Source organism: Salmo salar, chromosome ssa05 (genome assembly GCF_905237065.1).
Source record: "Salmo salar chromosome ssa05, Ssal_v3.1, whole genome shotgun sequence".
Taxonomy (NCBI): Eukaryota; Metazoa; Chordata; class Actinopteri; order Salmoniformes; family Salmonidae; genus Salmo; species Salmo salar.
In genome coordinates, this window is record NC_059446.1 from 4,888,012 (window position 1) to 4,915,932 (window position 27,921).

The following is a 27,921-nucleotide window of genomic DNA, read 5'->3' on the forward strand; positions in this document are numbered from 1 at the left end:
AGGCCATGATGTAATGTAGTAAGTCCAGGAAGTGGTAAGGAGATGAGGCAGAAGCCATGATGTAATGTAGTAAGTCCAGGAAGTGGTAAGTCCATGATGTAATGTAGTAAGTCCAGGAAGTGGTAAGGCCATGATGTAATGTAGTAAGTCCAGGAAGTGGTAAGGCCATGATGTAATGTAGTAAGTCCAGGAAGTGGTAAGGCCATGATGTAATGTAGTAAGTCCAGGAAGTGGTAAGGCCATGATGTAATGTAGTAAGTCCAGGAAGTGGTAAGGCCATGATGTAATGTAGTAAGTCCAGGAAGTGGTAAGGCCATGATGTAATGAGAAATGTAGTAAGTCCAGGAAGTGGTAAGGCCATGATGTATTATCCAAAGGAAGGAGATGTAATGTAGTAAGTCCAGGAAGTGGTAAGGCCATGATGTAATGTAGTAAGTCCAGGAAGTGGTAAGGAAGGTTGTTATGGATGATGTTCCTGCATTGTCACTCAGTGGAATGAGCTCGGGAGCAACATTTGTGCTCCTGCATGTTCTTCAACAGCAAACGGAAAGGGTTCCTCCGGCGCCTGCCTCTTGTTCCCTCCGGCTCCCTTCTCTTCCTGGCCGAGCGCTTACCTGACAACACATGGGTAGCCCCAGAGGCTGGAGGAGGGGTGGTGGGCAGGGGCATGCCGGCTGGGTTTAGGGGAGAAGGGCTGGAGGGCAGGGACATGGTGGCTGGGTTGAGGGGAGAAGGGCTGGAGGGCAGGGGCATGGTGGCTGGGTTGAGGGGAGGAGGGGAAGGCAAGGCAGGAGATGGATGCTTTCTGAGTTTCTGAACCTGTTTCTCCAGGTGTTTCTGTATGGCTGAGCCCAGGACGGCTACTTCTACCACCGCCCCATACACCTCCCACGTCATCCCCCTCTCGTCCCACCTCACTTCCTGCACCAGCTCGTCCGACCTCTTCTCTTCCTTTGTCTGCTTCACTTGCTCCTTTGTTTTTGCTTCAGTTTTCTCTTCCGTTGTGTCCTTCGTTCTTCCCTCCTTATTTTTCTCCTCTGTATGCTTATCAGGTTCCTCTTCCCTTCTCTCCTCCACCTTTCTCTCCTTAGCCCTTCTCTCCTCTTTCTTCTCCTCCCCCTCTCTCTCGCTGAGCTCTGGGAAGGCTGCGGGGGTGGCGGGAGCCGTTTTTGGAGACATGGGTGCCGTGGAGACAGAATGAAACTCCACCTGCCGGCTCACTTGCAGCTCAGTGTCATTAATCTCCACGCCCATCCTCCTAGAGGATGATGCGAAAAGGAAGGCGTCAGCGCCGAACCCCTGGGGTGGGGTCATGGGGCTGGTGGCTACAGAATGGTACTGAACCACCTCCAGACTCCTAGAAGCTGCTGGGAAGAGGAAGGCGTCAGCGCTGAACCCTTGGGGTGGGGTCATGGGGCTGGTGGCTACAGAAGGGTTCTGGACAACCTCCAGACTCCTAGAGGCTGCTGGGAAGAGGAAGGCCCGACCCCTGGGGTGGGGTCATGGGGCTGGTGGCAACAGAAGGGTACTGGACAACCTCCAGACTCCTAGAGGCTGCTGGGAAAGAAGGCTCGGCGACCCCGGGGTGGGGTCATGGGGCTGGTGGCAACAGAAGGGTACTGGACAACCTCCAGACTCCTAGAGGCTGCTGGGAAGAGGAAGGCGTCGGCGAAGACCCCCTGGGGTGGGGTCATGGGGCTGGTGGCTACAGAATGGTGCTGAACCACCTCCAGACTAACCTGTGTCTGCTGCTGCCGGGCCAGGGAGCCAGGGACTGGAGGGCCAATTAGAGGGGGCTGGAGCTGTTCTGTCTGGTTGGGTTGGGCAGTTCCACTCCTGTCCACTAGGCTGTGCTGTTCTGTCTGGTTGGGTTGGGCAGTTCCACTCCTGTCCACTAGGCTGTGCTGTTCTGTCTGGTTGGGTTGGGCAGTTCCACTCCTGTCCACTAGGCTGTGCTGTTCTGTCTGGTTGGGTTGGGCAGTTCCACTCCTGTCCACTAGGCTGCACGTGTCTGTCTGGTTGGGTTGGGCAGTTCCACTCCTGTCCACTAGGCTGTGCTGTTCTGTCTGGTTGGGTTGGGCAGTTCCACTCCTGTCCACTAGGCTGCGCTGTTCTGTCTGGTTGGGTTGGGCAGTTCCACTCCTGTCCACTAGGCTGTGCTGTTCTGTCTGGTTGGGTTGGGCAGTTCCACTCCTGTCCACTAGGCTGCGCTGTTCTGTCTGGTTGGGTTGGGCAGTTCCACTCCTGTCCACTAGGCTGCGCTGTTCTGTCTGGTTGGGTTGGGCAGTTCCACTCCTGTCCACTAGGCTGCGCTGTTCTGTCTGGTTGGGTTGGGCAGTTCCACTCCTGTCCACTAGGCTGCGCTGTTCTGTCTGGTTGGGTTGGGCAGTTCCACTCCTGTCCACTAGGCTGCGCTGTTCTGTCTGGTTGGGTTGGGCAGTTCCACTCCTGTCCACTAGGCTGCACGTGTCTGTCTGGTTGGGTTGGGCAGTTCCACTCCTGTCCACTGGGCAGCGCTGTTCTGTCTGGTTGGGTTGCTCCTCACTTAAGCGGAGCTTCGCTTCTTCTCCTATGTGTTCTGGCAGCTTGTTTTTAGTCAGAGATTGTGGTGATGTCATCTGCTTCTTTTCTGTTCGGATGTCTTCACCGGAAGGAGGGAGAGAATCCTCCTGTCTGTTTCCGTGTGAGTGTAGGTTCATGACAGTCCCTATGGTTTTGGGTTGAGCTGTATCGTCACTCTTCCCATCCTCCAGGCTGTTTTGGGGCACTGGAGGAACGACTTTAACCCCTTCACTGTTGTCTACCTCCACAGACCCTTCAGGCTCGGTGCAGTGAATAAATGACATAACCTCCCTTCTAGCCTCCTCCTCTTCCTCCTCCTCTTCTTCCTCAACTCCAAAGCTGTCATGATGGGTCACCAGAATGGTGATCTCTTGATCGACAGCGTCCCCAGTCGCCCCATGTCGCCCTCTCCTTTTAACCTCCACTGGTTCTGGTTCACCAGCGTTGTTGTGACAGAGTCCGTCACTCTGAGGATCTGAGTAAGCAGAGCTATCTGGAGGGATGTTGGACTGTGACTTTATCTCTTCAGCCACCTCGTCTTTCGGAGCGCTACATTTCAGTACCGGGGCTAACATCAGACGAGGAGTGACTACAACAGAGTCTGATGTAGTTTCCCTCTCGTCCCTCCCCTGTTTCTCTCTCCTCTCCTCCTTCTTCTCCTTGTCTTCTCTCCCGCTGAGCTCTGGGAAGGCAGCGGGGACGGTGGGGGTGTTGTTTGAAGTCATGGCAACAGAACAGAACTCCAGCTGGTGCCCCTCTTGCAGCTTTGCGTCTTTAGACTCTGCCCCAGACCCCATGCAGGCTAATTGGAAGAGGAAGGCGTCAGCGCTGAACCCTTGGGGTGGGGTCATGGGGCTGGTGGCTACAGAGTGATACTGGACCACCTCCAGACTTCTAGAGGCTGCTGGGAAGAGGAAGGCGTCGGCGCCGACCCCCTGGGGTGGGGTCATGGGGCTGGTGGCTACAGAGTGATACTGGACCACCTCCAGACTTCTAGAGGCTGCTGGGAAGAGGAAGGCGTCGGCGCCGACCCCCTGGGGTGGGGTCATGGGGCTGGTGGCTACAGAATGGTGCTGAACCACCTCCAGACTAACCTGTGTCTGCTGCTGCCGGGCCAGGGAGCCAGGGACTGGAGGGCCAATTAGAGGGGGCTGGAGCTGTTCTGTCTGGTTGGGTTGGGCAGTTCCACTCCTGTCCACTAGGCTGTGCTGTTCTGTCTGGTTGGGTTGGGCAGTTCCACTCCTGTCCACTAGGCTGTGCTGTTCTGTCTGGTTGGGTTGGGCAGTTCCACTCCTGTCCACTAGGCTGTGCTGTTCTGTCTGGTTGGGTTGGGCAGTTCCACTCCTGTCCACTAGGCTGTGCTGTTCTGTCTGGTTGGGTTGGGCAGTTCCACTCCTGTCCACTAGGCTGCGCTGTTCTGTCTGGTTGGGTTGGGCAGTTCCACTCCTGTCCACTAGGCTGCACGTGTCTGTCTGGTTGGGTTGGGCAGTTCCACTCCTGTCCACTAGGCTGTGCTGTTCTGTCTGGTTGGGTTGGGCAGTTCCACTCCTGTCCACTAGGCTGTGCTGTTCTGTCTGGTTGGGTTGGGGAGTTCCACTCCTGTCCACTAGGCTGCACTGTGTCTGTCTGGTTGGGTTGGGCAGTTCCACTCCTGTCCACTGGGCAGCGCTGTTCTGTCTGGTTGGGTTGCTCCTCACTTAAGCGGAGCTTCGCTTCTTCTCCTATGTGTTCTGGCAGCTTGTTTTTAGTCAGAGATTGTGGTGATGTCATCTGCTTCTTTTCTGTTCGGATGTCTTCACCGGAAGGAGGGAGAGAATCCTCCTGTCTGTTTCCGTGTGAGTGTAGGTTCATGACAGTCCCTATGGTTTTGGGTTGAGCTGTATCGTCACTCTTCCCATCCTCCAGGCTGTTTTGGGGCACTGGAGGAACGACTTTAACCCCTTCACTGTTGTCTACCTCCACAGACCCTTCAGGCTCGGTGCAGTGAATAAATGACATAACCTCCCTTCTCTCCTCCTCCTCTTCCTCCTCCTCTTCTTCCTCAACTCCAAAGCTGTCATGATGGGTCACCAGAATGGTGATCTCTTGATCGACAGCGTCCCCAGTCGCCCCATGTCGCCCTCTCCTTTTAACCTCCACTGGTTCTGGTTCACCAGCGTTGTTGTGACAGAGTCCGTCAGTCTGAGGATCTGAGTAAGCAGAGCTATCTGGAGGGATGTTGGACTGTGACTTTATCTCTTCAGCCACCTCGTCTTTCGGAGCGCTACATTTCAGTACCGGGGCTAACATCAGACGAGGAGTGACTACAACAGAGTCTGATGTAGTTTCCCTCTCGTCCCTCCCCTGTTTCTCTCTCCTCTCCTCCTTCTTCTCCTTGTCTTCTCTCCCGCTGAGCTCTGGGAAGGCAGCGGGGACGGTGGGGGTGTTGTTTGAAGTCATGGCAACAGAACAGAACTCCAGCTGGTGCCCCTCTTGCAGCTTTGCGTCTTTAGACTCTGCCCCAGACCCCATGCAGGCTAATTGGAAGAGGAAGGCGTCAGCGCTGAACCCCTTGGGGTGGGGTCATGGGGCTGGTGGCTACAGAGTGATACTGGACCACCTCCAGACTTCTAGAGGCTGCTGGGAAGAGGAAGGCGTCGGCGCCGACCCCCTGGGGTGGGGTCATGGGGCTGGTGGCTACAGAGTGATACTGAACCACCTCCAGACTCCTAGAGGCTGCTGGGAAGAGGAAGGCGTCGGCGCCGACCCCCTGGGGTGGGGTCATGGGGCTGGTGGCTACAGAATGGTGCTGAACCACCTCCAGACTCCTAGAGGCTGCTGGGAAGAGGAAGGCGTCGGCGCCGACCCCCTGGGGTGGGGTCATGGGGCTGGTGGCTACAGAGTGATACTGAACCACCTCCAGACTCCTAGAGGCTGCTGGGAAGAGGAAGGCGTCAGCGCTGAACCCTTGGGGTGGGGTCATGGGGCTGGTGGCTACAGAAGGGTACTGGACAACCTCCAGACTCCTAGAGGCTGCTGGGAAGAGGAAGGCGTCGGCGCCGACCCCCTGGGGTGGGGTCATGGGGCTGGTGGCTACAGAGTGGTGCTGAACCACCTCCAGACTAACCTGGGTCTGCATGTGTTTTCTCTCATTCTGCTCCTCTCTCTTCTTCTCTTTCTCTCTCTCTTTGTCTTTATTTATCTCTCCATCTTTCTCTTCACCTAACTCCTTCTCTTTATCTCTCTCTCCATATTTCTTTCTGACATCCTCTATCCCTCTCTTCCCCACTTTCTCTCTCTCCTCCTCCTTCTCCACGGAGAATTCCCTGTGTTTCGATGTGTTTAAGAATGAGTCCTCCTCTGTTGCATGGTCCTGTACTGAGGGGAATATTTGAACAGTGGGCGTTTCAAACTCAGCACGCCCTGTAATCTGAGTGCTTTCCGCCACAGGGTGTGAGTCCAGCTGAACAGCAACATCACCTGAGTCCACTGCTCTAATAGCTGTGACAGGTAGGATAGTTGTATCTCCGTGCTCCAACGACTCCCCATCCACCCCTACACCAATCATAGTGTGCACGTGAGGTTTTGGCTGACAGTCTTGATTGACAGACTGGTGACTGCTATCCATACGAGGCTCCTCAGGGGCAGTGGTGATGTCAGAGGTTCCTGTGCACACAGTGGTGATGTCAGAGGTTCCTGTGCACACAGTGGCGATGTCAGAGGTTCCTGTGCACACAGTGGCGATGTCAGAGGTTCCTGTGCACACAGCGGCGATGTCAGAGGTTCCTGTGCACACAGTGGTGATGTCAGAGGTTCCTGTGCACACAGCGGTGATGTCAGAGGTTCCTGTGCACACAGCGGTGATGTCAGAGGTTCCTGTGCACACAGTGGTGATGTCAGAGGTTCCTGTGCACACAGTGGCGATGTCAGAGGTTCCTGTGCACACAGCGGCGATGTCAGAGGTTCCTGTGCACACAGCGGTGATGTCAGAGGTTCCTGTGCACACCGCGGCGATGTCAGAGGTTCCTGTGCACACAGCGGTGATGTCAGAGGTTCCTGTGCACACAGCGGCGATGTCAGAGGTTCCTGTGCACACAGTGGCGATGTCAGAGGTTCCTGTGCACACAGGGGTGATGTCAGAGGTTCCTGTGCACACAGCGGCGATGTCAGAGGTTCCTGTGCACACAGGGGTGATATAGGAAATATCTACAGTAGTACAGTGATGCTCTACAGATACCATTTCAGATTTAAGGCATATGATTCAAGATACCATTTCAGCTTTATGGCATGTGATTTATTAAGATACCATTTCAGCTTTATGGCATGTGATTTATTAAGATACCATTTCAGCTTTATGGCATGTGATTTATTAAGATACCATTTCAGCTTTATGGCATGTGATTCAAGATACCATTTCAGCTTTATGGCATGGGATTCAAGATACCATTTCAGCTTTATGGCATGGGATTCAAGATACCATTTCAGCTTTATGGCATGTGATTCAAGATACCATTTCAGCTTTATGGCATGGGATTCAAGATACCATTTCAGCTCTAAGGCATGGGATTCAAGATACCATTTCAGCTCTAAGGCATGGGATTCAAGATACCATTTCAGCTCTAAGGCATGGGATTCAAGATACCATTTCAGCTCTAAGGCATGGGATTCAAGATACCATTTTCAGCTCTAAGGCAAGTATTTCCAAATACCATTTCAGCTTTAAGGCATCTGATTCAAGATACCATTTCAGCTTTAAGGCATCTGATTCAAGTTTCCCTTTTCAGTCAATCAACGTTGGTACAACATGCTCTGGAGAGTCGCACTATCGTGACTTCGGTTGAAGGATCTACAATCACGCCTGACAACGACAATGAAATCTTCACCTCACTGGAATCCCCGCCTGCCACATGAGCCTCGGATTCATTCCTTCAATTATTTCCGCTCTTCACCTTGGTGTGAACAGGAACGATTCACGCTACTAAAACAAACAATTGGTAAATGTTACGCCAACTAAACTGTCCCGTAGTGGTAGAGCACGCTCACCTCCTGGACGTTGTGTCGCTGAAGGCTATACTTGTTCTAATCAATTTAACTAACTAAACAATTAGTTTGCTGCTGCAATGAGTAAGATGGCTAAGAAAATGACCGAAATGACTAAGCCTGGTTCAGGGGGTGGAGTTCATGCCCCAAGTCATGCGGTTTTAGCATTTCTCCAAAAGATACTCACAATCTATGTGTAGATTGTCTAGGCTTGGAGCATGCTCAGACGGCCCTCGCTCGAACCGGTGTGCGCATTGCCACGTACTGCGTACAAACTCCCTGGAAAGACGTGTAGCATTCCTGAGGAAGCTTGGAATATCCGATGGCGACTTTACTTTCCCGGATGCCAGTACCTCGGCTGGGACCGAGGAACAGGAAGCGGAAATGGATTGGGTGGTCAGAGCAAATGTCTTTTCTGCCTGGGTGTGGGGTATGTGGTGGCTACCTGGGCATGGAGGAAGGTGGTGGCTACCTGGGTGTGGGATATGTGGTGGCTACCTGAGTGTGGGGTATGTGGTGGCTACCTGGGCTTGGGGTATGTGGTGGCTACCTGGGCTTGGGGTATGTGGTGGCTACCTGGGCTTGGGGTATGTGGTGGCTACCTGGGCTTGGGGTATGTGGTGGCTACCTGGGCTTGGGGTATGTGGTGGCTACCTGGGCATGGAGGAAGGTGGTGGCTACCTGGGTGTGGGGTATGTGGTGGCTACCTGGGTGTGGGGTATGTGGTGGCTACCTGGGCTTGGGGTATGTGGTGGCTACCTGGGTGTGGGGTATGTGGTGGCTACCTTGGCATGGAGGAAGGTGGTGGCTACCTGGGTGTGGGATATGTGGTGGCTACCTGGGCTTGGGGTATGTGGTGGCTACCTGGGCTTGGGGTATGTGGTGGCTACCTGGGCTTGGGGTATGTGGTGGCTACCTGGGCTTGGGGTATGTGGTGGCTACCTGGGCTTGGGGTATGTGGTGGCTACCTGGGCTTGGGGTATGTGGTGACTACCTGGGCTTGGGGTATGTGGTGGCTACCTGAGTGTGGGGTATGTGTTGGCTACTTGGGCTCGGGGTATGTGGTGGCTACCTGGATTTGGGGTATGTGGTGGCTACCTGGGCTTGGGGTATGTGGTGGCTACCTGGATTTGGGGTATGTGGTGGCTACCTGGGCTTGGGGTATGTGGTGGCTACCTGGGCTTGGGGTATGTGGTGGCTACCTGGGCTTGGGGTATGTGGTGGCTACCTGGATTTGGGGTATGTGGTGGCTACCTGAGTGTGGGGTATGTGTTGGCTACTTGGGCTCGGGGTATGTGGTGGCTACCTGGATTTGGGGTATGTGGTGGCTACCTGGGCTTGGGGTATGTGGTGGCTACCTGGGCTTGGGGTATGTGGTGGCTACCTGGGCTTGGGGTATGTGGTGGCTACCTGGGCTTGGGGTATGTGGTGGCTACCTGGGCTTGGGGTATGTGGTGGCTACCTGGGCTTGGGGTATGTGGTGGCTACCTGGGCTTGGGGTATGTGGTGGCTACCTGGGCTTGGGGTATGTGGTGGCTACCTGGGCTTGGGGTATGTGGTGGCTACCTGCACCCAAACCTGCTCCTGTGCGCTCTGTTGCTGGTTACAGGAGGCTACTCGAAGAGAGAGGATGGCCAGGTTCAGTGGGAACCCTCCACCACCTGTGTCTGCCTCGGTCAAGCACCACTTGCCTCTCTTCCCAGACTTGTTGATGAAGGGTCCAGTCCCACCTTGGTGATCCGATCCTACATGGGCTTTCGTGACCGGGCTAGAAAAATGACCGCTGCATAGTGTGCTAGCCATGTTGGTTACTTGGACTTGTTCCTTTTCAGTGTTCTGTAAGGGACATTCTTATGTTCCTACAGGATGTTATGTAAGGGACATTCTTATGTTCCTACAGGATGTTCTGTAAGGGACATTCTTATGTTCCTACATGATGTTCTGTAAGGGACATTCTTATGTTCCTACATGATGTTCTGTAAGGGACATTCTTATGTTCCTACAGGATGTTCTGTCAGGGACATTCTTATGTTCCTACAGGATGTTCTGTCAGGGACATTCTTATGTTCCTACAGGAGCTTTTCAAGTATTCTCCACTTGAAAAGTGTACATGGCCGCTGTCTCAGCGTGTAATGTAAGAATTGACGGAACCTCCCCGGGTGCTCATCCTCTGGTGGTGCGATTCCTGAAAGGTGTACATCATCTCAGACCGGTCTCTAAAACTATTGCGCTCACATGGGGCGCTGGTTTTTGGAGGCAATTGAACAGACCCGGGATATCCGGTTATGTGACCAACTTTTTTTGTCTGATTTACTAATCCAGCTAGCGACAGGCCGCTCTCTAAGCGGTGTCTCTCCCAATCTATTGTGGGGGCTATCTCCCTGGCGTACAACAGGAAGAGGCGAAGGATACCTAGCGGTGTATACATTCACACCACTAGGGGTCTGGGCAGCGTCTTCGGGTGTTGTATAAAAGGGTTAAATATTTCTGCTGCGGAGAGTTGGGCATCTCTACACACTTTAGTGACGTTTTTATCGCTTGGATGTCACTGTTCTCAGTATAGCCCACGGTGTGACCAGGGACAAAGGGGAAAGTCACTAGGCAGTGTGACATGTGCACAATACCCAGACTGACGCATCTGGCAGGGTCAGTCTGGGTGGTCTGCCATGGGCTGTTACTTTTAGTATCCATTTTGGGTCGGCTTGGAGGCGGGACTATATTTCCACATAGTATGTTGTACCGAAGTTGACTGACTGAAAGGGAACGTAATGTTATGACTATAACTACTGTTTGCTGAAGGAGGGGAAAGAGGTACAACACGTGTTTGGCCCTGCACTGCCCGGTTCTGGGCTCGGTGAAGAGCGGTATTAAAATGAGGGAGTTAATGCGAGCCTCACGCTTATCACCTGTGTAAGTCGGGCTTCCAGAGAGGCGCAAGACTTCATCTTTGTCAAGCGTGATTGTAAATCCTTCAATAAAAAGTCGTAAGAGTGTGACTCCAGCATAAGTATGTTGTACCTGGTGTCTCTCCTTCTGGGAACACTAGTTATAGTCATAACGTTACGATGTCATTTCAGCTCTACGGCCTGAGAATCAAAATACCAAAATAGCGTCAACGTCAAACGAGGGTTAGAAAGCCTACGTTGTTGTTTGTTGAAGAACCAAGATCTACCGCTTACTCAGGTGTGTAAGTTTAACCGACCAATATAGAACTAGTCCCTATCTTACATGTCGTATCACTAATCCATTAACGTCAATCCAAATGACGCTGAATTTCCTTTTAATATGTAATCTGAGATATGATTACATTGGTATTTACACAGGGGGACATATTTCCTGCCAAACAAGCTGTATCAAAGATATAGAGACTACCAACAAAAGTATCCTGAGTGTTTGGTTTTTGCATTTTTCTAAATTAAAATTACAAACGTTAAAACACTTTGTTATCATCAGTTACAGCTCTTCACAATAACGTGCTGCAACTTGCTGATTTGTATTTTTGATAAGGAATGATGTCTTTAAAATCTTATTGTATCTTAAACAACAACAAAAAACACTCTCGACGTCTCAATGATTCCAATCTTAATTGACGTCTACATTTCATAAACCTCTTCCATAACGCATCATTCTTTGAGACATGCAAAGTAACGTACTCAGATATCATAAAACCCAGAACCTTAGAGTCAATACGGATAAGAATAGCGCTCAACATGCACATGAGAGGAAACATAAACATTTATCCTCGGAAAATATATGACGCTGGAATCACAACACAGTGGAATCTCAGTATCCTACCTCTAATAATACATACCTCAGTAGTCCAACAGAGAGATAACTCTTCCCATGGTCCTGAGTACAGGTCTCCTATCGCAGCCACGTCTCATCTCTGGGACTCAAGCTACCTATCTCTCCCCTCCTGTGTGTTGTTGATAGGTTCTGATTGCAGTGAGCTACAGTTTCTGGTTATAGAAGGATCCGTTTCTGTGTTTGGCAGGCAGGCAGGCAGGCAGGCAGGCAGGCAGGCAGGCAGGCAGGCAGGCAGGCAGGCAGGCAGGCAGGCAGGCAGGCAGGCAGGCAGGCAGGCAGGCAGGCAGGCAGGCAGGCAGGCAGGCAGGCAGGCAGGCAGGCAGGCAGGCAGGCAGGCAGGCAGGCAGGCAGGCAGGCAGGCAGGCAGCCAGTTCTCTTTGCTATCTGCTGTGTGTGTTAGTGTGTTGTATTGAAAAGGTTCTGATTGCCAGTTTCCCTGGAAACCAGCGTTCTATATTCTGGCAGGAAGTGAGTTTAAAAGTAACAATGTCTCTCAAAGAGAGAAGAGAGAGCAGTTCTCTTTCTCAGCAGCAAATGATAATCATTAAAACCTCTGCTCTCAAAACAATGCCACTGCTTTAGTCGTGACTGGGCTATATTACAGAGTGATAAAATAGTAGTGACTGGGCTATATTACAGAGTGATAAAATAGTCGTGACTGGGCTATATTACAGAGTGATAAAATAGTTGTGACTGGGCTATATTACAGAGTGATAAAATAGTCGTGACTGGGCTATATTACATAGTAATAAAATAGTCGTGACTGGGCTATATTACAGAGTAATAAATAGTATTGACTGGGCTATATTACAGAGTGATAAAATAGTCGTGACTGGGCTATATTACAGAGTGATAAAATAGTCGTGAATGGGCTATATTACAGAGTGATAAAATAGTTGTGACTGGGCTATATTACAGAGTGATAAAATAGTCGTGACTGGGCTATATTACAGAGTGATAAATAGTATTGACTGGGCTATATTACAGAGTAATAAAATAGTCGTGACTGGGCTATATTACAGAGTGATAAATAGTATTGACTGGGCTATATTACAGAGTGATAAAATAGTCGTGACTGGGCTATATTACAGAGTGATAAATAGTATTGACTGGGCTATATTACAGAGTGATAAAATAGTCGTGACTTGGCTATATTACAGAGTGATAAATAGTATTGACTGGGCTATAATACAGAGTAATAAAATAGTCGTGACTGGGCTATATTACAGAGTGATAAATAGTATTGACTGGGCTATATTACAGAGTAATAAAATAGTCGTGACTGGGCTATATTACAGAGTGATAAATAGTATTGACTGGGCTATATTACAGAGTGATAAATAGTCGTGACTGGGCTATATTACAGAGTGATAAATAGTCGTGACTGGGCTATATATTACAGAGTGATAAATAGTATTGACTGGGCTATATTACAGAGTGATAAAATAGTCGTGACTGGGCTATATTACAGAGTGATAAATAGTATTGACTGGGCTATATTACAGAGTGATAAAATAGTCGTGACTGGGCTATATTACAGAGTGATAAATAGTATTGACTGGGCTATATTACAGAGTAATAAAATAGTCGTGACTGGGCTATATTACAGAGTAATAAAATAGTCGTGACTGGGCTATATTACAGAGTGATAAATAGTATTGACTGGGCTATATTACAGAGTAATAAAATAGTCGTGACTGGGCTATATTACAGAGTGATAAATAGTATTGACTGGGCTATATTACAGAGTGATAAAATAGTATTGACTGGGCTATATTACAGAGTGATAAAATAGTCGTGACTGGGCTATATTACAGAGTGATAAATAGTATTGACTGGGCTATATTACATAGTAATAAAATAGTCGTGACTGGGCTATATTACAGAGTGATAAATAGTATTGACTGGGCTATATTACAGAGTGATAAAATAGTCGTGACTGGGCTATATTACAGAGTGATAAATAGTATTGACTGGGCTATATTACAGAGTAATAAAATAGTCGTGACTGGGCTATATTACAGAGTGATAAATAGTATTGACTGGGCTATATTACAGAGTGATAAATAGTCGTGACTGGGCTATATTACAGAGTGATAAATAGTATTGACTGGGCTATATTACAGAGTGATAAATAGTATTGACTGGGCTATATTACAGAGTGATAAATAGTATTGACTGGGCTATATTACTAATAAATCAAAGGAAACAGAAAGGTTACATTATCTACGTACAGTGCATTCGGAGGTGTGTATGTGTGTATGGTTATCTGTATGCATGATCATGTGTGTGTGTGTGTATATGTGTGTATGTGTGTATGGTTATCTGTATGCATGATCATGCGTGTGTGTGTGTGTGTGTTTGCTTGTGTGTACACACACGCATATGTGTGTTTTTGTGAACAATGTGAGGAAACCGTAGCCAGGGAGACCCAGTTGATAACAATAGCCTAGTAGTCAAGCAGCTCTGCATCCTATCTTCCCTGTATTACAATTCACTCACTTCTATCAATCCAAACTTCTAGGGGGCGAAAGAATCATAACAGTTACATGGACACACACACATTACACACACACATTACACACACACACACACACACACACACACACACACACACACACACACACACACACACACACACACACACACACACACACAAGTAGCTGACATCATGGCTTTTACTGGTTTGATTCCAGGCTGTATCACAGCGGTCTAAGGCACTGCATCTCAGTGCTAGAGGCGTTAATACAGACCCTGGTTCGATTCCAGGCTGTATCAGAGCGGTCTAAGGCACTGCATCTTAGGCTAGAGGCGTTAATACAGACCCTGGTTCGATTCGGCTATACAGCGGTCTAAGACATTATGGAGCTAATAAGATGTTCGATTCCAGGCTGTATCACAGCGGTCTAAGGCACTGCATCTCAGTGCTAGAGGCGTTAATACAGACCCTGGTTCGATTCCAGGCTGTATCACAGCGGTCTAAGGCACTGCATCTCAGTGCTAGAGGCGTCATGACAGACACCTGGTTCGATTCCAGACTGTATCACAGCGGTCTAAGGCACTGCATCTCAGTGCTAGAGGCGTCATGACAGACACCTGGTTCGATTCCAGGCTGTATCACATATGATTGCGAGTCCCATAGGGCGGCGCACAAATGGTCCAGCATCGTTAGGGTTTAACTGGGGGTAGCACGTCATTGTAAATAACAATTTGTTCTTAACTGACTTTAAAAAAATGTTAAATATAAGATATTGATATTCACCTCCCCTTTTTATTAAAGGGAGAATCCATATATGTTTTGTATAAATGCAAATAGCCATGTCTATGGATTAATGGGCAGGGTCCGGTTTCCCGATAGCGATGGATCTTTAGTTATCGGTGGTCACAGAGACAGATAAATATCTTGATTCTATGTTTAGCGTAGATCTCTTGTGTATAATGTGGCGCGGAAGGGCCAATGAGCATCTAAAGACCCAGTTAACTGTTCTACGAGTGGTCGGCGGCAGTTTGGAAATAAATAAGTGTTTTCAAGTAATTATGGTTTTGGGAAACAGCTCTGAAATTAACAATGTGCCTATGAAGGTTCGAACTATGAACTTAGCCTTAAGATAATTTTAGGACGCCAGGCCCTGGACAAGAAATGATGTCAGACAAAAATCATACATTTTTTAAACTTAATTTAAAGCGCAAATTACCTTTTCAAAAGGCAATGTGAAAATGTTGTATAATTTTGTATAATCACCTTCCGGTGTAAAAACCATGGAAATTAAAAACAAAAAAACTCATTTTTAAGTGAGAAGTAAGCGTTGGTCTGAAGGAAATTCACATGAGCACCACAATGCCGACTCCACCCACGCTCTACTCTATAGCAAGTAAAAAAAACAGTTCTACTCCTGAACTCATTTAAGTTTGCCATAACAAAGGGGTTGAAGCTTACTGACTCAAGTCATTTCAGCTATTCATTTGTTATTCATTTGTAAACATTTTTTTAAATATAACACTGACATTATGGGGTATTGCGTGTAGGCCAATGACACAAACTCTCAATTTAATCAATTTTAAATTCAGACTGTAACACAACAAAATGTGTAAAAAGTCAAGGTGTGTGAATACTTTCTGAAGGCACTGTACAGTATGTACAGATGTAAGATCTTAATTTGAAAATAATCCTGCAGCAACGGGAAATGTGAATTATTATGTGGATTATAATTAATGGAAATGTTTGTAGTGGTTGATACATAAACCCTGCTTCACAGCAAAATTCTCAGCAAGAAAAGAGTGATCAAATTAAGATCGTACATGTGTAAGAATGCTGTTCATTGACTACAGCTCAGCATTCAACACCATAGTCCCCTCCAAAAGCTCATCACCAAGCTCATGACCCTTGGACTGAACACCTTCCTCCACAACTGGATCCTGGACTTCCTGACGGGTGGTAAGGGTAGGCAACAACACGTCCGCCACGCTGTCCATCAACATCGGGGTCCCTCAGGGGTGCGTGCTTAGTCCCCTCCTGTACTCTCTGTTCACCCACGACTGTGTAGCCAACACCATCATCCAGTTTGCTGACGACACAATGACTGATCCCCGACGACGATAAAGCATCTTAAAGGGAGGAGGTCAGAGAACCTGGCAGTGTGGTGCCAGGACAACCTCTCCCTCAACGTGAGCAAGAAAAAGGAGCTGATCGTAGACTACGGGAAACGAAGGGGCGAGCACGCCCCCCCCCCCCATCCACATCGATGGGGCTGTAGCGCAGTGGGTCGAGAGCTTCAGGTTTCTCGGTGTCCACATTACTAAGGAATTAACATGGTCCAAGGGTACGGCAATGCCTTTTCCCCCCTTCAGGAAGTTGAAAAGACAGCATTGGCCCTCAGATCCTCAAAATGTTCTACGGCTGCACCGTTGAGAGCATCTTGACTGTCTGCATTCACCACTTTGTACAGCAACTCTACCCCCAAGCCATGTGACTGCTAAATAAGACTGCTAAATAGCTAATCAAATGGCTATCTGCATTGACCCTTTCTTGCACTAACTCTCTATGACTCTATGTACACATTGGACTCTACCCACACACTCACAGATACACTACATAACCAAACGTATGTGGACACCTGCTCGGCCAACATCTCATTCCAAAATCAGGGGCATTAATATAGAGTTTTCTACTCCCTGTATATAGCCATGTTATTTTCTACTTCCTGTATATAGCCGTGTTATTTTCTACTTCCTGTATATAGCCATGTTATTTTCTACTTCCTGTATATAGCCATGTTATTTTCTTCTCCCTGAATACCTGTATATAGCCATGTTATTTTCTACTTCCTGTATATAGCCATGTTATTTTCTACTTCCTGTATATAGCCATGTTATTTTCTTCTCCCTGAATACCTGTATATAGCCATGTTATTTTCTACTTCCTGTATATAGCCATGTTATTTTCTACTTCCTGTATATAGCCATGTTATTTTCTACTTCCTGTATATAGCCATGTTATTTTCTACTCCCTGTATATAGCCGTGTTATTTTCTACTTCCTGTATATAGCCATGTTATTTTCTACTTCCTGTATATAGCCATGTTATTTTCTACTCCCTGTATATAGCCGTGTTATTTTCTACTTCCTGTATATAGCCGTGTTATTTTCTACTTCCTGTATATAGCCATGTTATTTTCTACTTCCTGTATATAGCCGTGTTATTTTCTACTTCCTGTATATAGCCATGTTATTTTTACTCATTATTATTAGTTAGTCACTGTGTATTTATTCCTCGTGTTACCATTTTTGTATTTTTTTTAAATCTTTAATTTTAAAAGGACCTGTCAGTCAGCATTTCACCTGTTGTCTACAAAGTATGTGACAAATAAAATGTTATTTGATTTGATTAAACACACCCTTCAGCAAATCAACAAATAATTGTGTTATGTGGAAACATGCAACGTGATAAACTAGCTAAGCTTTACCAATAAAAACGAAGCCAAGCTTTATAATTACCAACGGTCATCAATACACCGTGTTCTGGCAGCAGCACCGTTTCTTTGGAGCCACAAGTTTAGCCAGAACACGGTGTTCCAATGTTCCCCGAGGCAGAATCCTCACTATCATCACTTTCCAAGGCCTCAGCCAATCCCCTGGCCACCTCACAGCACACTCTGAATCACGTTGCCTAGCAACCGTTGCCGTGATGGGAGGGAGGGAGGGGTGTGAGTGAGGAGAGCTGAAATAAACAACGGATAAAATGCTCATCAGAAGGCTGATTCCCCCCCCAAAAAACACTGTTATCATAGCGATGATGATAGTGATGATAGTGCATCTGTTAAAACACCCCTTAGCAACCGATTATTTGCATGATAAATGGATAAAGTGCTTAATATAGTGAGATATAGTGGCCTTCAGAAAGTATTCATAGCCCCTTGACTCATTCCACATGAATGAAAAATATAAAAAAATCTGAGAAAATGAGAAAGTGAAATTATATTTATTTTCTATTTTTTTTTTCTCAAATGTATTGAAAATGAAATACAGAAATATCTCATTTACATAAGTATTCACACCCCTGAGACAATATGTATTAGAATCTGCTTTGGCAGCGATTACAGCTCTTGAGTCTTTCTGGGTAAGTCTCTAAGAGCTTTGCAAATCTGAGCTGTGTTCGAATACCCATGCTAACATACTGTTACTACATACTTAATGAGTATATACTACATACTATATACTATTAGTACATTTTAATATACTGTAAACTAACGGTATCCTTTCACTTTCAGTTGACCGTACTGGCGCTTCGCCTGTTTACCGGAAGTTGATGCTGTTGCTATGCAACCTCTTGGTAGCTTGTTAGCATAACATATTACTAGCTAGACATTTTACGATTCGTGAATTCAATCTGGAGTGCCAGGGTGCGCTCTGGGCCTTCGTAAATCCAGAGCGTTGTCAGATTGTACTTTCGTAAATTCAGAGTATTTCGCCTGCCGGATCGTTCAGAACGCACACCGGACACTCTGGCCGAGGAGTACGGTTGATCCGAGCGATCTGACCTAACAGCAGTCAAGTACAAGCAGCATTGGCTAGCTAGCTAGCTATTCCCAGACACAAATGAAAGAACACCTCACTCTGACCATTTTACTCGCCCTAGCAGAGCTGGTTAGGCTGTTTTCATGTTATCCACACTCAGACGAGAGTGCTCTGAAATCGGAGTAGATAGCCAGAATTATTAATGTCTGTTGAGAACGCACAACGACCGTACCACATGGCTAAGAATGACGTGAATAATCAAGTCAATAAACGATGGGTATAGTTAGTTAGCATATATTGTTGATATACTGCCAAGTTCGATGTATTAGTAGCCAACTAACTTTAAGTAACTAGCTAACATACTGGTACATACTGCTGTAAGGATAACGTAGCTAACAAATTGTCAGCCAACATAACGTGTAACAGAACTTATTTGAAAAGTCATTACTTTTTTACATTGAGAAACATTTTCTTAACATTTTTTTCATAATTAGTTAAAAGCAATGCATTTGTATCCGCTCTCGTCGGACTCCGGCAGCATATCTGAAAACGTTATGAAGCCACGTCAATTTTCTTTAGAATTGCATTATGGGCCATGAAAGCATATATACTTCGTTTTTGTTGGCGAATTTAGTACGACATCCGGGAACTTTTGGCACACTAACTATATCCATACTGTGACCAATAAATAAGCATAGTATATACTCAATCACGTCACAAATAGTAGGGTTAGTATGGTTTTATGTATTTTTATATTTTTTTATTGAACCATTATTTAACTAGGCAGGTCGGTTAAGAACAAATTCTTATTTACAATGACGGCCTACTTGTAAAGGTTATTGTCCTGCTGAAAGGTGAATTTGTCTCCCAGTGTCTGTTGGAAAGCAGACTGAACCAGGTTTTCCTCTAGGATTTTGCCTGTACTTAGCTCTATTCCGTTTATTTTTATCCTAAAAAAGTCCGTAGTCCTTGCCGATGACAAGCATACCCATAACATGATGCAGCCACCACCATGCTTGAAAATTGAAAAGTGGTCCTCAGCAATGTGTTGGATTTGTATTCAGGACATAAAGTTAATTTCTTTACCACATTTTTTGCAGTTTTACTTTTGCGCCGTGATGCAAACAGGATGCATGTTTTTTAATATTTGTATTCTGTACAGGCTTCCTTCCTTTCACTCTGTCATTTAGGTTAGTATTGTGGAGTAACTACAATGTTGTTGATCCATCCTCAGTTTTCTCCTATCACAGCCATTGAACTAGGTAACTTTTTAAAAGTCACCCTTGGCCTCATTAGAAAACCCTGAGTGTCTTCCATCCTCTCGGGCAAGTAAGGGAGGACGTCTGTATCTTCGTAGTGACTGGGTGTATTCATACACCATCCAAAGTTTAATTAATAACTTCATCATGCTCAAAGGGATATTCAATGTCTGCTCCATTGTCTGTGTCTGTCAGCTGGCCTCTGTGGTCGCTAGAGAAAGAGAGAGAGAGAGAGATAGAGAGAGAGAGAGAGAGAGAGAGAGAGAGAGAGAGAGAGAGAGAGAGAGAGAGATAATACTACAGGATAATAACAGCGTATAGTAGCATGGTCCTGTTGTCAGAGAGGTAAACCGATCTCTCATCAATGCCCCAATGTGTTTTGCAAACTGAGAAAAGTTGACACGATAAAATGTTCTGATGTCGTGTCCACGGGTGCAAGTCGTGTCCACTGATGTCGTGTCCACTTTGTGTCCACTTGTGCGTGTGTGTGTGTGTGTGTGTGTGTGTGTGTGTGTGTGTGTGTGTGTGTGTGTGTGTGTGTGTGTGTGTGTGTGTGTGTGTGTGTGTGTGTGTGTGTGTGTGTGTGTGTGTGTGTGTGTGTGTGTACTGTACCTATGTTGGTTGTTTCCTTGGAGGACACCTGAGAAGCCTGGTCATGTTGGTTGTTTCCTTGGAGGACACCTGAGAAGCCTGGTCATGTTGGTTGTGTCCTTGGAGGCCTCCTGAGAAGCCTGGACATGTTGGTTGTGTCCTTGGAGGACACCTGAGAAGCCTGGACATGTTGGTTGTTTCCTTGGAGGACTCCTGAGAAGCCTGGACACGGTGGTTGTGTCCTTGGAGGACACCTGAGAAGCCTGGACATGCTGGTTGTTTCCTTGGAGGCCTGGACAACAACACATTAACTATGTAGTAGACACATACTTCTGTTATGACAATGTTATGGCAGGTTATGACACATTATGTCAGCTGTCATATCATTGTTTATGCTTCAAATAGTGTTACTCAACATTCTCCTTCAACAAGACTGAAGAATAGCTAGGGGTTTAGTGAAAGAATTGTTATTCTTTCCACTCAAAATAGATTTTCACAGACTGCTTTCTCAATTAGGATTTTCTGGCTCAGGAGGAATGATATTCAAAAGCAATCCAGGCCAACTTCACAAATTAAAAGAATGATTATTTCAACACTTTATATAGCAATTATAATGTAACATTTGTATTCAGACTTGAGACACAGATAATGAACTTTACAGGTAAGGTCATGGGTATTATCCAAGCTGTTGAACTTTACAGGTAAGGTCATGGATATTATCCAAGCTGTTGAACTTTACAGGTAGGGTTATGGATATTATTCAAGCTGTTGAACTTTACAGGTAGGGTTATGGATATTATCCAAGCTGTTGAACTTTACAGGTAAGGTCATGGATATTATCCAAGCTGCTGAACTTTACAGGTAGGGTATGGATATTATCCAAGCTATTGAACTTTACAGGTAGGGTTATGGATATTATCCAAGCTATTGAACTTTACAGGTAGGGTTATGGATATTATCCAAGCTGCTGAACTTTACAGGTAGGGTCATGGATATTATCCAAGCTGCTGAACTTTACAGGTAGGGTATGGATATTATCCAAGCTATTGAACTTTACAGGTAGGGTTATGGATATTATCCAAGCTGTTGAACTTTACAGGTAGGGTTATGGATATTATTCAAGCTGTTGAACTTTACAGGTAGGGTTATGGATATTATCCAAGCTGCTGAACTTTACAGGTAGGGTCATGGATATTATCCAAGCTGCTGAACTTTACAGGTAGGGTATGGATATTATCCAAGCTATTGAACTTTACAGGTAGGGTTATGGATATTATCCAAGCTATTGAACTTTACAGGTAGGGTTATGGATATTATCCAAGCTGCTGAACTTTACAGGTAGGGTCATGGATATTATCCAAGCTGCTGAACTTTACAGGTAGGGTTATGGATATTATCCAAGCTATTGAACTTTACAGGTAGGGTTATGGATATTATCCAAGCTGTTGAACTTTACAGGTAGGGTTATGGATATTATCCAAGCTGCTGAACTTTACAGGTATGGGTTATGGATATTATCCAAGCTGTTGAACTTTACAGGTAGGGTTATGGATATTATCCAAGCTATTGAACTTTACAGGTAGGGTTATGGATATTATCCAAGCTGTTGAACTTTACAGGTAGGGTCATGGATATTATCCAAGCTGCTGAACTTTACAGGAATGGGTCATGGATATTATTCAAGCTGTTGAACTTTACAGGTAGGGTTATGGATATTATCCAAGCTGTTGAACTTTACAGGTAGTGTTATGGATATTATTCAAGCTGTTGAACTTTACAGGTAGGGTTATGGATATTATCCAAGCTGTTGAACTTTACAGGTAGGGTTATGGATATTATCCAAGCTGTTGAACTTTACAGGTAGGGTTATGGATATTATTCAAGCTGTTGAACTTTACAGGTAGGGTTATGGATATTATCCAAGCTGCTGAACTTTACAGGTAGGGTTATGGATATTATCCAAGCTGTTGAACTTTACAGGTAGGGTCATGGATATTATCCAAGCTGTTGAACTTTACAGGTAGGGTTATGGATATTATCCAAGCTGCTGAACTTTACAGGTAGGGTTATGGATATTATCCAAGCTGTTGAACTTTACAGGTAGGGTCATGGATATTATCCAAGCTGTTGAACTTTACAGGTAGGGTTATGGATATTATCCAAGCTGTTGAACTTTACAGGTAGGGTTATGGATATTATCCAAGCTGTTGAACTTTACAGGTAGGGTTATGGATATTATCCAAGCTGTTGAACTTTACAGGTAGGGTCATGGATATTATCCAAGCTGTTGAACTTTACAGGTAGGGTTATGGATATTATCCAAGCTGCTGAACTTTACAGGTAGGGTTATGGATATTATCCAAGCTGTTGAACTTTACAGGTAGGGTTATGGATATTATCCAAGCTGCTGAACTTTACAGGTAGGGTTATGGATATTATCCAAGCTGTTGAACTTTACAGGTAGGGTTATGGATATTATCCAAGCTGCTGAACTTTACAGGTAGGGTTATGGATATTATCCAAGCTGTTGAACTTTACAGGTAGGGTCATGGATATTATCCAAGCTGTTGAACTTTACAGGTAGGGTTATGGATATTATCCAAGCTGCTGAACTTTACAGGTAGGGTTATGGATATTATCCAAGCTGTTGAACTTTACAGGTAGGGTTATGGATATTATCCAAGCTGTTGAACTTTACAGGTAGGGTTATGGATATTATCCAAGCTGTTGAACTTTACAGGTAGGGTTATGGATATTATCCAAGCTGTTGAACTTTACAGGTAGGGTTATGGATATTATCCAAGCTGCTGAACTTTACAGGTAGGGTTATGGATATTATCAAAGCTGTTGAACTTTACAGGTAGGGTTATGGATATTATCCAAGCTGCTGAACTTTACAGGTAGGCTTATGGATATTATCCAAGCTGTTGAACTTTACAGGTAGGCTTATGGATATTATCCAAGCTGCTGAACTTTACAGGTAGGCTTATGGATATTATCCAAGCTGTTGAACTTTACAGGTAGGGTTATGGAGTGAGCACTATTTCCAGGGTGCAGACCATGTGTTTTTGGTTTGAATGATCCTCCAGTTTGAAACATCAACTAAAAACATCAAGCAAATAACGAGGTGGGTGTGCAATGGTAATTATCTAATTGTAATTATCTAATGATCTAATTAGTAATTATCTAATTGGTAATATTCTCATTGTAATTATATCATTGTAATGATCTAATTAGTAAGTATCTAATTGGTAATTATGTAATTGCTAATTATGTAATTGGTAATTATGTAATTGCTAGTTATCTAATTGGTAATTATCTAATTAGTAATTATCTAATTATATAATTAGTAATTATATAATTAGTAATTATATAATTAGTAATTATCTAATTAGTAATTATCTTATTGGTAATTATCTCATTGTAATTGTCTAATTATCTAATTATTAATTATCTAATTGGTAATTATCTCATTGAATGCACAGCAGAATTAGTTGACATCCCTTCTACATGGATACTACTAAAGTTAAGTTCTCTGACACTATACTGTAGGTCTAATGTAGCTAACAGCTCTGGTGCCACACCATTACCGGCATGCTGTGTGACTCCCTTGGCTAACAGCTCTGGTGCCACACCATTACCGGCATGCTGTGTGACTCCCTTGGCTAACAGCTCTGGTGCCACACCATTACCTGCATGCTGTGTGACTCCCTTGGCTAACAGCTCTGGTGCCACACCATTACCTGCATGCTCTGTGACTCCCTTGGCTAACAGCTCTGGTGCCACACCATTACCTGCATGCTGTGTGACTCCCTTGGCTAACAGCTCTGGTGCCACACCATTACCTGCATGCTGTGTGACTCCCTTGGCTAACAGCTCTGGTGCCACACCATTACCTGCATGCTGTGTGACTCCCTTGGCTAACAGCTCTGGTGCCACACCATTACCTGCATGCTGTGTGACTCCCTTGGCTAACAGCTCTGGTGCCACACCATTACCTGCATGCTGTGTGACTCCCTTGGCTAACAGCTCTGGTGCCACACCATTACCTGCATGCTGTGTGACTCCCTTGGCTAACAGCTCTGGTGCCACACCATTACCTGCATGCTGTGTGACTCCCTTGGCTAACAGCTCTGGTGCCACACCATTACCTGCATGCTGTGTGACTCCCTTGGCTGCTGATTGAGTGGAGCCCTTCAGCCCTTCAAAAGATTTCTAAAAAGAGGCCATGATGTTTTCTATCTCTGGCTCTCTGGTCCTCTGTCCCCATGTCTCTGTGGTTTCTATCTCTGTCTCTCTGATCCTCTGTCCCCCATGTGTCTGTGGTTTCTATCTCTGTCTCTCTGGTCCTCTGTCCCCATGTCTCTGTGTTTTCTATCTCTGTCTCTCTGGTCCTCTGTCCCCCATGTGTCTGTGGTTTCTATCTCTGTCTCTCTGGTCCTCTGTCCCCATGTCTCTGTGTTTTCTATCTCTGTCTCTCTGGTCCTCTGTCCCCCATGTGTCTGTGGTTTCTATCTATGTCTCTCTGGTCCTCTGTCCCCATGTCTCTGTGGTTTCTATCTCTGTCTCTCTGGTCCTCTGTCCCCCATGTCTCTATCTCTGTCTCTCTGGTCCTCTGTCCCCCATGTCTCTGTGGTTTCTATCTCTGTCTCTCTGGTCCTCTGTCCCCCATGTCTCTGTCTCTGTCTCTCTGGTCCTCTGTCCCCCATGTCTCTATCTCTGTCTCTCTGGTCCTCTGTCCCCCATGTCTCTGTGTTTTCTATCTCTGTCTCTCTGGTCCTCTGTCCCCATGTCTCTGTGTTTTCTATCTCTGTCTCTCTGGTCCTCTGTCCCCCATGTGTCTGTGGTTTCTATCTATGTCTCTCTGGTCCTCTGTCCCCATGTCTCTGTGGTTTCTATCTCTGTCTCTCTGGTCCTCTGTCCCCCATGTCTCTATCTCTGTCTCTCTGGTCCTCTGTCCCCCATGTCTATGTGGTTTCTATCTCTGTCTCTCTGGTCCTCTGTCCCCCATGTCTCTGTCTCTGTCTCTCTGGTCCTCTGTCCCCCATGTCTCTATCTCTGTCTCTCTGGTCCTCTGTCCCCCATGTCTCTGTGGTTTCTATCTCTGTCTCTCTGGTCCTCTGTCCCCCATGTCTCTATCTCTGTCTCTCTGATCCTCTGTCCCCCATGTCTCTGTGGTTTCTATCTCTGTCTCTCTGGTCCTCTGTCCCCCATGTCTCTGTGTTTTCTATCTCTGTCTCTCTTGTCCTCTGTCCCCCATGTCTCTGTGGTTTTCTATCTCTGTCTCTCTTGTCCTCTGTCCCCCATGTCTCTGTGGTTTCTATCTCTGGCTCTCTGGTCCTCTGTCCCCATGTCTCTGTGTTTTCTATCTCTGTCTCTCTGGTCCTCTGTCCCCCATGTCTCTATCTCTGTCTCTCTGGTCCTCTGTCCCCCATGTCTCTGTGGTTTCTATCTCTGGCTCTCTGGTCCTCTGTCCCCATGTCTCTGTGTTTTCTATCTCTGTCTCTCTGGTCCTCTGTCCCCCATGTCTCTATCTCTGTCTCTCTGGTCCTCTGTCCCCCATGTCTCTGTGGTTTCTATCTCTGTCTCTCTTGTCCTCTGTCCCCCATGTCTCTGTGGTTTCTATCTCTGTCTCTCTGGTCCTCTGTCCCCCATGCCTCTGTGGTTTCTATCTCTGTCTCTCTGGTCCTCTGTCCCCCATGTCTCTGTGGTTTCTATCTCTGTCTCTCTGGTCCTCTGCCTCCTTGGAGGCGCTGGTCCTCTGGTTCTGGTCCGGACAGCAGCAGTGGTACAGTAGAGCGGGTTAGAGAGGGGCAGTACAGAGAGCGATGGTGCAGAGAGGGGGAGGTGTAATACCCTCTGTTAGTGGCCTGGGGCGACTGGATGTTCCGGTTGGATTAACCAAACTAAACCTCACTACACAGCCTAGATTACACAGCTATAACAGGGCCCATCTCACTACACAGCCTAGATTACACAGCTATAACAGGGCCCATCTCACTACACAGCCTAGATTACACAGCTATAACAGGGCCCATCTCAGCAGATTCTAAACAGTCTGTTGGTCTGTCTGTTATCACAGAGGCACAGACACCCAGAGTCACACCGTGCAGAGAGAGAGACTGACTGATACGACAGACAGACAGACAGACAGACAGACAGACAGACAGACAGACAGACAGACAGACAGACAGACAGACAGACAGACAGACAGACAGACAGACAGACAGACAGACAGACAGACAGACAGACAGACAGACAGACTGACTGATTAGACAGACAGACCGACAGACAGACAGACAGACAGATAGACAGACAGACAGACAGACAGACAGACAGACAGACAGACAGACAGACAGACAGACAGACAGACAGACAGACAGACAGACAGACAGACAGAACGACAGACAGACAGACAGACAGACAGACAGACAGACAGACAGTTTCAGAAGGTCTGTCGTAAACTTCCTGTTTTGAACATTCTAATAAACAACCAACACTTGTTTTCTTTTATCTCACTTTTTTTATTTACAGAAGGTGTGTTAGTTTGTCTGCTTTGACACATAAACCTTTATATTGACAAGTCCTGCACTTTAAAGCACATATTGATCTGACAACCATTATGATTTCAAGACGTAATATATTGACTTTAAAACTTGTTAAAATCTTCAGTACACACAAACACACAAACACACAAACACGTAGTTTGTCCATTTCTAACAGATAGTTCCACCGGAATGATTTCACAAGCAACTATAAAGATACAATGTATAAAACTCTTACTTAAAAAAACATGAAATAAATAAAAACTTGCTTCAAAAGTAAATTCAAAAGAGAACCCACAAACAGGCATGGCACACACTTAGAGAATATTATTGGTAGTAGTCATATCTGTTTGCCACCGGATTTATAATTTTCTTCCGCTCCCAACGTCGTTGTTGGAAGATGAGAAAAATACACCTTTTATTATCTCACATTTATAAATACAGAAACACACAGAGTCACAAGCATAGAAATAGTGTCCGATCTTGAATGGGGGAGGCCTGTTCTATGGATTGTATTTCTATGGTCACAAGCCATAGGCCTGGTTCCGGCGTCTCGTTCCATTGGGAGGGAGTCAAGGAAACGAGACTCGAGACAGCTGGCGGCTTCTACACTTCAAGAAACAACTACACATTACAGCAGTAACATGACATTTACAATATAGCATCAATTGTCATAAAAGATTCGTCTTGAAGACGAAGGAAGAACATTTGTCTCAGGTGGAATGCTTGTTTGTGTTTATTTTTATTTATTTTTTCGCAACAGGATTAGATTTGTATTATTGTGATACTTTCAGCGTTTGTCCTTTTTGTTGTAATAAATTGTGCTGCTGGTTGGATGGAGATTTGGAATGATGGTTTTATGCTTCTTGTTCGTAGTCCTGGCCCTGCTCCTTGAAGAGAAGAGAGAGACAGAGCTCAGAGAGAGGGAGACAGTATTTAAATAGAGAGAGAGACAGAGCTCAGAGAGAGGGAGACAGTATTTAAATAGAGAGAGAGACAGAGCTCAGAGAGAGGGAGACAGTATCTAAATAGAGAGAGAGACAGAGCTCAGAGAGAGGGAGACAGTATTTAAATAGAGAGAGACAGAGTGCAGAGAGAGGGAGACAGTATTTAAATAGAGAGGA

The 27,921-nt window shown here is 45.9% G+C and overlaps 2 protein-coding genes across 2 annotated transcripts in view; both read right to left on the reverse strand.

Moving 5' to 3' along the window:
* Positions 1-1,547: 1,547 nt before the first annotated feature.
* Positions 1,548-27,105, reverse strand: LOC123743232 (uncharacterized). The gene is made up of 5 exons (XM_045719392.1): positions 27,096-27,105; positions 23,843-24,454; positions 20,425-20,544; positions 5,558-6,717; positions 1,548-3,644 (listed from the first exon to the last, which is right to left on the reverse strand). Exons 1-5 carry the CDS (start codon positions 27,103-27,105, stop codon positions 1,548-1,550), a joined length of 3,999 nt encoding a protein of 1,332 aa, XP_045575348.1.
* Positions 27,106-27,510: 405 nt separating this feature from the next.
* LOC106604112 (beta-synuclein) overlaps positions 27,511-27,921 on the reverse strand; it is a 25,644-nt gene continuing 25,233 nt past the window's right edge. The window contains exon 6 of the mRNA XM_014198515.2: positions 27,511-27,681. Within this exon, the coding sequence (XP_014053990.1) occupies positions 27,655-27,681 (27 nt within the window). The 3' untranslated portion in view covers positions 27,511-27,654. The remainder of the gene's footprint in view (positions 27,682-27,921) is intronic.